This window comes from Saimiri boliviensis, chromosome 14, assembly GCF_048565385.1.
Source record: "Saimiri boliviensis isolate mSaiBol1 chromosome 14, mSaiBol1.pri, whole genome shotgun sequence".
Classification (NCBI taxonomy): Eukaryota; Metazoa; Chordata; class Mammalia; order Primates; family Cebidae; genus Saimiri; species Saimiri boliviensis.
The window spans coordinates 28,415,617-28,427,192 of record NC_133462.1 but is presented as its reverse complement, the minus strand read 5'-3'; the positions used below and the strand labels follow the sequence as shown (position 1 = coordinate 28,427,192).

The 11,576-nt window shown below is 54.5% G+C and overlaps 2 protein-coding genes across 7 annotated transcripts; one reads left to right on the top strand and one right to left on the bottom strand.

Annotated features, from left to right (window-relative positions):
- The first annotated feature begins 264 nt into the window (after positions 1-264).
- RFXANK (regulatory factor X associated ankyrin containing protein) lies at positions 265-9,400 on the top strand. 2 transcript variants are annotated; one of them, XM_010330171.2, is made up of 9 exons: positions 265-495; positions 1,006-1,200; positions 4,822-4,902; positions 5,042-5,107; positions 5,376-5,476; positions 6,062-6,187; positions 6,620-6,686; positions 7,105-7,185; positions 9,177-9,400. In XM_010330171.2, exons 2-9 carry the CDS (start codon positions 1,014-1,016, stop codon positions 9,245-9,247), a joined length of 780 nt encoding a protein of 259 aa, XP_010328473.1. In that variant the 5' UTR covers positions 265-495; positions 1,006-1,013; the 3' UTR covers positions 9,248-9,400. The 2 variants fall into 2 exon arrangements, with proteins under 2 accessions (XP_010328473.1, XP_003942354.1); XM_003942305.3 differs by having other exon boundaries at positions 4,819-4,902.
- NR2C2AP (nuclear receptor 2C2 associated protein) lies at positions 8,934-10,963 on the bottom strand. 5 transcript variants are annotated; one of them, XM_003942307.4, is made up of 6 exons: positions 10,548-10,962; positions 10,343-10,433; positions 10,007-10,112; positions 9,868-9,935; positions 9,462-9,572; positions 8,934-9,091 (listed from the first exon to the last, which is right to left on the bottom strand). In XM_003942307.4, the coding sequence occupies exons 1-6, from the start codon at positions 10,583-10,585 to the stop codon at positions 9,002-9,004; spliced, it is 504 nt and encodes a 167-aa protein (XP_003942356.1). In that variant the 5' UTR covers positions 10,586-10,962; the 3' UTR covers positions 8,934-9,001. The 5 variants fall into 5 exon arrangements, with proteins under 5 accessions (XP_003942356.1, XP_010328470.1, XP_010328472.1 ...); XM_010330168.3 differs by having other exon boundaries at positions 8,934-9,578; XM_010330170.2 differs by having other exon boundaries at positions 8,934-9,572; positions 10,548-10,960.
- Positions 10,964-11,576: the final 613 nt, after the last annotated feature.

Sequence of the window (11,576 nt, the reverse complement as noted above, 5' to 3'; positions counted from 1 at the left end):
TTCTTCTTCTGGAAAAAGCCCCGCCCATCTGCCCAAAGCCGGAGCCCCTCGGCTCCCTCTGGAAAAATTTGTGGGCGGGGTGAAGGCGAGCACGCACCAGCGCAGTGCCATTCTCAGAGCCCTTTAGGCCCCGCCCATTCCCTCCTTGGGAGGGTGGAAAGACCACGCAGGCGCAAATGCCCTCCTAGGGCCCCAGCGGAAGCCACTCCCTCCACTAAGTCTTAAAGGGCCAGAGGCAGCACTTTACTGCTCGGGCCGTTCCTCATTTTTGGGGGGCGGGGGTGCGCACGCGCAGTGAGGGAGTTCTGGGGTGGGGGTAGCGGTCGAGTATCAAGTTGCTTTCTGTCCCGGCCGAGGAAGCCCGAGTGCTGAGGGTCCAGCCTCCAGCCTGCCTCCCACTATATCCATAAGAAGAGAAAAGTTTGTGACTTGGGTCCCCAAGTTTTGAGAGAACTGGGCTTTCGGCGCGGGGGGACACAAGAGGCTCGTGGGGAGGTGAGTGGATCTCTTGGATCGATTTGGGAGGCTCGGGTGCGACTGGGACCAATCGCATCGTTGTTGAGCCCTCACTCATTATGGGGACTACCCCCCAATAACCATAGTGAATGTTTATTGAGCTCTGCCCTCAGCAGACCACCCTGATAAGCTATGTACAGACATGATTTCGTTGTAGGCCTCATTTCCACATTTTGTCGAGGAGGAAACTGAGGCTCAAAGGTTAAGTCACATGCCCAAGTTGTCACGGCCTATAAATTGAGGGATTCGAACTCAGCTGACCCCAGAGCCCGGGCTTTTAAACATTGCACATTGCAGTTTCTTTGGTAGTGGGAAAGGGTAGACCTGGAAAGCCGTTGGACTCTGGTTTTAGTTTCCCTGGCCCTGGCAATTAACCTTGACCTCAGTTTACCCAGCCTCACAGTGCAAGGCTGGGTATGTGGTCGATGCCTACTTTATGATAGCTGTTGATAATTATCGTCATCTCTCCCCTAATGGCCCCTTCGCCAGCTTTCCCCATGGAGCCCACCCAGCCTGCAGAGGACCTCATCCTGACCCAGCAGCCCCCTGCCTCAGAACTTGGGGACTCTGAAGACACCGGAGAGGAGGCCGCAGATGGCTCAGACACTGTGGTGCTCAGTCTCTTCCCCTGCACCCCTGAGCCTGTGAATCCTGAACCAGATGCCAGCATTTCCTCTCCGCAGGGTAGGATACTTCCTCTGGGATTGGCCCACTGGGATTCCATGTTAGGCCCACAATCTTGCTTTTTTTAAAAAAAAAAAAAAAAAAAAAAAAGACAGTTTCACTTCTGTTGCCCAGGCTGGAGTGCAATGGCATGATCTAAGCTCACTGCAACCTCTGCCTCCCAGGTTCAAGCGATTCTTCTGTCTCAGTCTCCTGAGTAATTGGGATTACAGGTGCCCGCCACTACGCCTGGCTAATTTTTTTGGTATTTTTAGTAGAGATGGAGTTTCACCATGTTGGCCAGGCTGATCTCGAACTCCTGATCTGAGGTGATCTGCCTGCCTTAGCCCCGCAAAGTGCTGGGATTACAGGCATGGGCCACCGTGCCTGGCCCGTTTTGTTTTTTGAAACAGGGTCTTGCTCTGTTATCAAGGCTGAAGTGCAGTGGTGTGATCGTAGTTCACTGCAGCCTCAACTTCCTGGGCTCAAGCCATCCTCCTACCTCACTCAGCCTCCCTAGTAGCTGGGACTGTAGGCATGCAACTATACCTGGCTAATTTTTTTTTTATTGAGAGGCAGAGTCTCATTATGTTGCCTAGGCTGGTCTCGAACTCCTGGCCTCAAGCAATCCTCCTGCCTCAGCCTCCTAAAGTCCTGAAATTACAGGCGTGAGCCACCACTCCAGGCCAGGGTCTCTGTCTTTATGATCCACTAATAGGACATGTCTTCCCTCTCCATTTAGTAAGGGTTTGTTTCTTTTTTTTTGCAACTTTGTATGTATTTTTTTATTGTGGTAAACTATACATAACATAAAAGTTTGCCACTTAAACTAGGATTGCTGTACCATTCAGTATCAGTAAGTACATTCACAGTGTTCCATAACCATCACCTCTATCTAGAGTATTTTCTCTTTTTTTGAGATGGAGTCTGGCTCCATAGCCCAGGCTGGAGTGCAGTGGCGCAATCTGGGCTCATTGCAACCTCCGCCTCCTGGGTTTCAAGCAATTTTCCTGCCTCAGCCTCCCAAGTAGCTGGGATTACAGGAATGAGCCACCATGCCTGGCTAATTTTTGTATTTTTAGTAGAGATGAGGTTTCACCATGTTGGCCAGGCTGCTCTTGAACTCCTGACCTCATGATCCACCCGCCTCGGCCTCCCAATGTGCTAGGATTACAGGCGTGAGCCACCGCGCCCGGCCTATCTAGAATATTTTCATCACTCCAAAATGAAACCCCATACCATAGCAGCCCCTCTCCATTCTCCTTCCATCCATCCCTGGCAACCAATCTGCTTCTATCTATTTAGCTTTTCCTGTTCTGGGCATTTCATACCAGTGGGATCATACACTATGCAGCGGCCTTTTATGTCTGGCCCCTCTCACTCAGCATCATGTTTTCAGGGTTCATCCACGTCATAGCATGGATCAGTGCTTCCTTCCTTTTTTTTTTTTTTTTCTTTGAGACAGAGTCTCACTCTGCTGCCCAGGCTGGAATGCAATGGCGCAGTCTCGGCTCACTGTAACCTCCGCCTCCCCGGTTCAACTGATTCTCATGCCTCAGCCTCTCAAGTAGCTGGGATTACAGGCGTGCACTACCACGCCCAGCTAATTTTTGTATTTTTTGTAGAGACGGGGTTTTGCCATGTTGCCCAGGCTGGTCTGGAACTCCTGGGCTCAAGTGATCTGCTGGCCTCCACTTCCCAAAGTGTGAGGATTACAGACATGAGCCACAGCGCCCGGCCTTTTACACCTATTTTTAATTCTTTGAGGGTAGATAGCTAGGAATGGAATTGCTGGGTCAGACGGTCATCCTGCTTTACTTACTCAGGAACCGAGAATTTATTTTTGGTTTTATTTTTATTTTATTTATTTGAGACAGAATCTCACTGTCGCCCAGGCTGGAATGCAATGGCTCCATCTTGGCTCACTGCAACCTTCGCCTCCCGGGTTCAAGCAATTCTCTGGCCTCAGCCTCCTAAGTAGCTGGGATTACAGGAGCACGCTACCATGCCCGACTAATTTTTGTATCTTTAATAGAGATGGTGTTTCACCATGTTGGCCAGGATGGTCTGGAACTCCTGATCTTGTGATCCACCCGCCTTGGCCTCCCAAAGTGCTCGGGTTAGAGGCCTGAGCCACCATGCCTGGCCCTGAGGATTTATTTTTGATTGGAGTCCTAGAATATGCCTAATTCAGTTCCCTCCTAGGACGTTTGTTGCTGCCACTCCTTCTGTCTGGAATGCTCTTCCTATAGGTGATTTCTCCCCTCCCGTTCCCTCCTTTCTTGAGATGGAGTCCCCTTTCTTCTTGAGACGGAGTAGATGGAGTGTTGCACTGTTGCCCAGGCTGCAGTGCAGTGGCACTATCTTGACTCACTGCAACCTCCGTCTCCTGGGTTAAGGTAATTCTCCCTCAGCCTCCCGAGTCGCTGGGATTAGAGGCGTGTGCTACCACACCAGCTAATTTTTTTTTTTTTTTTTTTTTTTTTTTAGAGTCAGGGTTTCACCGTGTTGGCCAGGATGGTCTCAATCTCCTGACCTCGTGATCCGCCCGCCTCAGCCTCCCAAAGTGCTGGGATTACAGGTGTGAGCCACCGTGTCCAGTTCCTGTAACTGATTTCTTTGACTTCTTAAGATCTTGGTGGTGTCACCTTGAGGAGGCCCTCCTCTTACCGCCTCGTCTAAGAATGACTCATTCCTTGTGCTCCCTTCTTTCTGTCCTCTGTGACCTGCTTTTAAATTCTTTGTGTGTGTGTGTGATGGGGTTTTGCTCTTGTCGCCTAGGCTGGAGTGCAATGGCACGATCTTGGCTCACTGCAACCTCTGCTTCCCGGGTTCAAGCGATTCTCCTGTCTCAACCTCCCCAGTAGCTGGGCTTACAGGCGTCTGCTACCACTTCCAGCTAATTTTGTGTTTTTAGTAGAAACGGTGTTTAGCCATGTTGGTCAGGCTGGTCTCAAACTCCTGACCTCAAGTGATGCGCCTACCTTGGTCTCCCAAAATACTGGGATTACAGGTGTGAGCCACCGTGCCCGGCCTTAAGTTCTTTTGAACACTTATTTCCACTTGAAGTTTTTTATTATTTCTCTATACCTGATGCACCTACTTGACCCTGGACTCCCTACAGGGCAAAAACTATGTCATGTTTGTCTAGAACACTGCAAGGCAGGGAGGAGAGATATGCATGCTGGGTATTCAAGAGAGTAGAGTGAGTGAATGGTGGAGCCCCAGGCCCTGCCTTTTATAGCGCCAAGACCCAAGGGAGATACCAAAGGCCGGGCATGGTGGCTCACACCTGTAATCCCAGCACTTTGGGAGGCCGAGGCGGGCGGATCACGAGGTCAGGAGTTTGAGACCAGCCTGACCACCATGGTGAAATCCATCTCTACTAAAAACACAAAAATTAGCCGGGCGTGGTGTCGGGCACCTGTAATTCCAGCTACTCGGGAGACTGAGGAAGGAGGATCACTTGAACCCACAAGGCAGAGGTTGCAGTGAGCTGAGATTGCACCACTGCGCTTCAGCCTAGGTGACAGAGAAAGACTCCGTCTCAAAACAACAACAACAAAAAACGGATGGGCTTCTGTCAAGCCCCAGAGACATCTACCCAGGGGAAACTGAGGCCTGTCATGTCTCTCCCAGCAGGCAGCTCCCTGAAGCACTCCACCACTCTCACCAACCGGCAGCGGGGGAACGAAGTGTCGGCTCTGCCGGCCACCCTAGACTGTGAGTGGGCCCACAGTCCCCAGCAAGGAGAGGAGTAGGAGGGTGGGAGGGCCTGTGAGGCGCAATCGTGGACAGAGGGTAAACTGAGGCACAGAGAAGCGAGGGGATGAGTCAGGACTCTGCCTCTGTCCTGCCCCAGCCCTGTCCATCCACCAGCTCGCAGCGCAGGGGGAGCTGGACCAGCTGAAGGAGCATCTGCGGAAAGGTGCGTGTCACACGCATGTGCTGGCATGTCCACGCCTGGCTGGTGTGTGCATATGAGTGTCCGTGCCCATCCACGATGCTCACATGACCTGTGAGTGTCCACGTGCGCCTGTATCTACCTGTGTGTGTGATGTCCATGTATGTCCATCAGTGTATGCTCCCCTGCCGTTCCCCTGTCTAACCCCAGCCCCCACCTCGTCCCCTGTGGCAGCCCTAGGGATAGGGGGCAGGGGTGCAGCCTGGTGGTACCACCTGCCCCCTCCTGCCAGGTGACAACCTCATCAACAAGCCGGACGAGCGCGGCTTCACCCCCCTCATCTGGGCCTCGGCCTTTGGAGAGATCGAGACTGTTCGTTTCCTGCTGGAGTGGGTGCGTCCCAGCCCAGCTGGGGTATTCCTGGGGACCTTAGGGTGGGCTGGGGTCTTGGCTATGTCTGCTGTGCCTTGTCTTTGAGATGTGGCTGCTGGCGGGGGCGCAGTGGCTCACAGCTGTGATCCCAGCACTTTGAGAGGCAGAGGCAGGCAGATCACTTGAGGTCAGGAGTTTGAGACCAGCCCGGCCAACATATGAAACTCCACCGCTGGCCGGGTGCGGTGGCTCACGCCTGTAATCCCAGTACTTTGGAAGGCCGAGGCGGGCAGATCACCAGGTCAGGAGATAGAGACTATCCTAGCTAACACGGGGAAAACCTGTTTCTACTAAAAATACAAAAAATTAGCAGGGCGCGGTGGCGGGCGCTTGTAGTCCCAGCTACTCGGGAGGCTGAGGCAGGAGAATCGCATGAACCCAGGAGGCAGAGGTTGCAGTGAGCTGAGATTGTGCCACTGCACGCCATCCTGGGCAACAGAACAAGACTCCGTCTCAAAAAAAAAAAAAAAAGATGTGGCTGTCGTAGGTACCCCAGGATTCCTGGTTAGGTCCCAGCCCATCCCACCACTGCTCCCGTCCCTGCAGGGTGCCGACCCCCACATTCTGGCCAAAGAGCGAGAGAGCGCCCTGTCGCTGGCCAGCACAGGCGGCTACACAGACATCGTGGGACTGCTGTTGGAGCGAGACGTGGACATCAACATCTACGACTGGGTGAGGGACTGCCAGCCCCGGGCGCCTCTCAGCCTCCTGGCCTCCATTCCTGCCTCAAACGTTCACAGAGCACCGGAAAGGTGCAGGCCTGCTCTGTGTGCCGAGAATACGAGACAGCCCCAGTCCTAGCCTCACAGAGCTCCCGGTGCGGGGGAGGCAGGCATGGAAACAATGCAAACAGGCAGCTCAGATGCCGTGAAGTGCGCTGTGATGGCAGATGCACAGGCAGCTTCAGGAGCCCAGTGTGGCCAAGGGAAGTCAAAGAGGGCTTCCAGGAGGAAGGTGTCTAAGCTTGAGACCCCAAGAAGGGAGATGGGCCCAGTGATGAGCAGGAGGAGGAACCATATTAAATTGGAGGCCAGAGATAGTACAAGGCATTGTGAGAATCGGGAAGAGGTAAATTTTGGTTTCTCCTGCCCCTACCCACGACAGAATGGAGGGACGCCACTGCTGTACGCTGTGCGGGGGAACCACGTGAAATGTGTTGAGGCCTTGCTGGGTGAGTGGAAGTCGGGACTGGCCCTGGGGTCCCAGCGCTCCAGCGGGCCCTGCGGGAATCCTGAGGGCAGGGAGACACCCAGGTGTTGCTGGAATGTTCTTGGGATGGGTGGTCACTGCCTGCTCTTCTCGGAGGGTGGATCAGAGGGGAGGAGGTGGGAGGACCGCCCAGGATTCGGGGTGTGGGTCTAGGACCTGGCCAAGAGGCTGAGCACCTCCACCCTCCACGGCTGAGACTCTTCAGCCACGTCTTCAGTGGAGACCGAGATAGCAGAGGTTGGATTCTTGTCGATGGCCACATGGGCAGACCCACGGCTGCACTGTGGTGAATGAGGGGTGCCACGCAATCTCCCAGGTCCCCAGCCCTCATTCTGGATTCCCAGGCCTCACCCTCCAGCGCCCTCCCCTCTGCCTTGCAGCCCGAGGTGCTGACCTCACCACCGAAGCCGACTCTGGCTACACCCCGATGGACCTTGCTGTGGCCCTGGGATACCGGAAAGGTTGGCCTGAGACTCACGGAGGAGCGATGGGGTCCCTCCCATAGGCAGGGTGACCATAAAGGGGTACACGGGACACCCCCACAGTGGTCAGACGCCAGCCGGGGGAGTGTTCGCATTAGCAGGTGTCAAACACTGCAGTGTGTCCCGCCTGAGCATAGCCCAGTCCTGGCTCTTGGGGCTCCACATGTGCTGGGGTAGAGAGGACAGTGGGGGGGGGGGGGTCAGTGGCTGGGGCCATCATGGGGGACACACAGGCACAGAGAGGCCCAAAGAGGGGGCCTCATCAAAGAGCCCCAAAGTGGTCAACAGAAGTCAGGGAGGGCTTCCTGGAGGAAGGTGTCTAAGCTTGAGACCCCAAGAAGTGAGATGGGTCCAGCCTTGGGAATGGGGGGTCAGAGAAGGATTCTGGGGGACCTGAAGGGAGGGGGGATGGCATCCTGGTGGGAGAAGCGGCCCCTGTGGAGGCCTGGCCATGAGGACACCAAGGGGCAGGCAGCCAGGCCACAGTGCACAGGGCTGCAGAGGCCGCCCCTCTCCATGGCGGGCAGTGGGTTTGCACAGGGGCCATAGGCAGACCCAATGTGACTCCATTTCCTCTGTCACAACGGGACTCAACTTTCCCATCCATAAAATAGGGAAATCCCAACTGAACTGACCCCCTGGGGTCATGGTGGCGATAAAGGGCTTCAGAAGGGCCCCCTCCTTCCTTTGGAGTTTTACTCTATTTGAAGTCATTCCTCGTCCCTCCTATTGTTTTGCTGGGGGGTTTGTTTTTGTTTTTTGTTTTTGCTCTGTTGCCCAGGCTGGAATGAGGTGGCGCAGTCACAGCTCACTGCAGCCTTGACCTCCCAGGCTCAAGTGATCCTCCCACCACAGCCTCCCGAGTAGCTGGGACCACAGGCATTCACTACCATGCCTGGCTAAGTTTTTTTTTGAGACGGTGTCTTGCTCTGTTGCCCAGGCTGGAGTGCAGTGGCACGATCTTGGCTCACCACAACCTCTGCCTCCTGGATTCAAGGGATTCTCCTGCCTCAGCCTCCCGAGTATCTGGGATTACATACAGGCACGTACCACCATACTTGCCTGGCTAATTTTTTTGTTGCTGCTTTTTTGGAAGAGACAGGGTCTTGCTATGTTGCCCAGGCTGGCCTCAAACTCCTGGGCTCAAGCGATCCTTCTGCCTCAGCCTCCTGAGTCGCTGGGACTACAGGCACACACCACTCTACCTAACTAATTTTTAAAATCTTTTTATTTTATTTTATTTATTTCTTGAGACAGAGCCTAGCTCTGTCATGCAGGCTGGAGTGCAGTGGCATGATCTCAGCTCACTGCAACCTCTGCCTTCCAGGCAAACAATTTTCCTGCCTCAGCCTCCCATTCAGATCACAGGCACCTACCACCACACCCAGCTCATGTTTGTACTTTTAGTAAAGACAGGGGTTTCACCATGTTGGCCAACCTGGTCTTTCCTGACTTCAAGTAATCCGCCCACCTTGGCCTCCCAAAGTGCTAGGATTACAGGCATGAGCCACTGAGCCCAGCCTAATTTTTAATTTGTTTTTTTGTTTGTTTGTTTGTTTTGTTTTGTTTTGTTTTTCGTAGAGACAGGGTTTTGCTATGTTGCCCAAGCTGGCCTCAAATTCCTGAGCTCAAACAGTCCTCCCCCATCGGCCTCCCAAAGTGCTGAGATTACAGGTGTGAGCCACCATGCCCAGGCTCACCTTTTCATAAAAGTCACAATTCACACATTTTGCTTGGTAGGAAACATTTTTATAATAGTAGTTCTGAAAAGCCATAAAAGCGCCTTTTTACAAACTTAGGGGAAGGTGAGGTTCCTGGGATAGGGCCTCCTTCCTTCCAGCCTTGCTCTGTAATGCTGGCCTCTGTAGGGGTCCCTGTTTGTCCCCTAAGGGGAGAGTGCAGGTTGGCCCACACCTCTGCACCCCTTCCAATTCAAGCTCACAGCCCACCTTTTCCCTGCCCCATCTCAGTGCAACAGGTGATCGAGAACCATATCCTCAAGCTCTTCCAGAGCAACCTGGTACCCGCTGACCCTGAGTGAAGGCCGCCTGTGGGGGGACTCAGACACTCAGGGAACGAAACGGTCGGCCAGAGCTGGGAAAACCCAGAACTGGCTTCAATGGCAGCTCCTGGACAGGCGGTGGGAGGGGACCCTTCCTAAGAGGAACCAATAAACCTTCTGTTCAGAACTTGAGGGACTTTGCTGTGCTTCCTGGAGGGCTTCCTGGAGGAGGCAGCCCCCGGAGGTCTCAAACCTTCTCCCCGAGCACCCGCAGGTGGTAGATGACCACACGGCCAAAAAAGTCAGTGGCATCCTCAAACGTCACCTTCAGCCGTTCCACCTCAGCAACTGGTATGGGGAAGGTGTGAGCGTGGGCAGTCAAGGGCAACAGGTGATTTCTGGTGTCCCACCCACAGGCCCCCACCCCTCCCAGACCCAACTTGGACTCCACCGATGTGGTGGGTAACCTGAGGAGGCTGCAGGCCCCTCTAAGCCTCTCTCACAGAACAGGTGGTCATCAGCCCCATTTTACAGATAAAGTGATGGAGGCTTAGAGTCACATGTTCAGGGTCACACATCGGGGTTCCCATTCAGGTTTGGGTGAGTCCAAAACTTCCAGAGGCACAGACCACCCCACCCCAGAAGCAAGTGCAGGATATCTGGAGCGAGTTGTTGTCCTCAGGGTAGAAATCTACAATCTTGCGAAAGGCCTGACTGCCCTGTGAACCTGCAGCAGAGACAGGCACTGAGTGTCTGGGGTGACCCCTGGAACCCCCACCACCCAGGGCCTCCTAGTACCTTCCAGGCAGCCCCGGCGACTGGAGAAGCCACCCTGAAACTGGATCTGCAGCTGGGAGACACGGATGAGCTGGGGAAACTCCAGTGTCACCCACTGGGAGGGGCCCTGGAAGCGGACAGGGAAAGTGAGGCACAAGCTCACTGCAGGCATAGAGCCCTGCTATGCCTGTCTCATTCACAGAGTCTCTGGAGGGGGCAGTGCCGGAGGAGAGGAGAAATTCAGCACATGTTCCTTTCCTGGCCACCCATGAGGGCCCCCTGACATTCTCAAGGCATCCCGGACCCCTGAATCTGAGTCAACCCAGAGACCACCGAGGGTCGAGGGAGGCATCTCACCTGGTCCGAGTTCCAACATGTCTCCTCGTTCTGGTCGAAAAGATGTTTTTTTCCAAACTGCCGGGTGTTGCGATTCAGCACCGAACTCACCCTGGAGGCACCAGGATCAGGGTGAAAACAGGAGGCTGAGCCCATCTCTCAGCGTCGCAGAGGGTTCGACCCCAGGCTTAGGGCCTCACCACGGCCTGTCCCCGCAGACTCTTACCTGCTCACTGTCTCTGCACAAACCAAAGAGTGGGTCATGTCGCTTCCACAAGACCTCGCAGGGCTTGGGATTTGGCACAGCCTTGGTTCAAATCCCGGCTCCTCCTCAAGCCACAGGGGGCGCGATCTTGGCCACGGCGGGGCCTGCACGTCCTCACCAATAACTTAGGACCAGAACCGCCACTCCCTCGCCCGCCCCAGTCCTAAATGTGGCCTCAATCAGTACCCTGCCGGAAAATTTGGGAGAGGGGAACAGAGAAACCGCCAATAACCGGAGGTCCGGCCTTTCACAGGAAATAGATTTCCCACGGTTTGCGGGGCGGTGGCTTTTTGTGCGAGCCTGTTTCTCTGCAAACAGCTCTAGGAGCCAAAGCTTGGGACCCGGAACCGCGTGTGCTTCACGCATGCGTGTTGTAATTGAGGCCCCGACGGCGGTCGCTCTTGAGGCGGGGCTTGATTCGACCCCGCCCCTTCACCGCCGCGTCTTAAAGGGCCCGGGTTCAGTGATTGAATTTCCCTTGATTCCCTTGAAGCTGTAGGGAAAAGGCTGGCTGCGCGCGGGGCGCTGTCCCTGGGCGTCTGCAGGTGTAGAGCGCTGATTTTGACTGATTTTTGAATGAGAGAGACTTCTTTTTTATTTTTATTTTTTTTGAGACAGGGTGTCACTCTGTCGCCCGGGCTGGAGTACAGTGGTGCGATCTCGGCTCACTGGGACTTCTGCTTCCCAGGCTCCAGCAATCCTCCTACCTCAGCATCCCCGATAGTTGGAACTGGGAAGTGCGCGCCACCACGGCCGGCTAATTTTTTTTTTTTTAAACGTAAGGTTTTGACATGTTGCCCAGACTGGTCTCGAACTCCTGGGCTCAAGCCATCGGCCCACCTCAGCCTCCCAAAGCCCTGGGATTACAGGCGTGAGCCACTGCACCTGGCCAGAGACACTTCCTATGATGATGTCCTTCTTCCCACTCCGAGAAGTCAGCTGTGTCTAGTCCCTAACTGCCAAATGCAGCCTGAGAATCCCTGAACTTCA

Excerpts from the sequence above, each read along its gene's own strand:
- RFXANK (XM_003942305.3), top strand. The coding sequence starts at position 1,014 with ATGGAGCCCACCCAGCCTGCAGAGGACCTCATCCTGACCCAGCAGCCC. Across the intron at positions 5,477-6,061 it reads TTCGTTTCCTGCTGGAGTGG|GGTGCCGACCCCCACATTCT; the intron begins GTGCGTCCCAGC and ends CCGTCCCTGCAG. Across the intron at positions 7,186-9,176 it reads GGCCCTGGGATACCGGAAAG|TGCAACAGGTGATCGAGAAC; the intron begins GTTGGCCTGAGA and ends GCCCCATCTCAG.
- NR2C2AP (XM_003942307.4), bottom strand. The coding sequence starts at position 10,585 with ATGACCCACTCTTTGGTTTGTGCAGAGACAGTGAGCAG. Across the intron at positions 10,434-10,547 it reads TGTGCAGAGACAGTGAGCAG|GGTGAGTTCGGTGCTGAATC; the intron begins GTAAGAGTCTGC and ends TGGTGCCTCCAG. Across the intron at positions 9,936-10,006 it reads TCGCCGGGGCTGCCTGGAAG|GTTCACAGGGCAGTCAGGCC; the intron begins GTACTAGGAGGC and ends TCTCTGCTGCAG.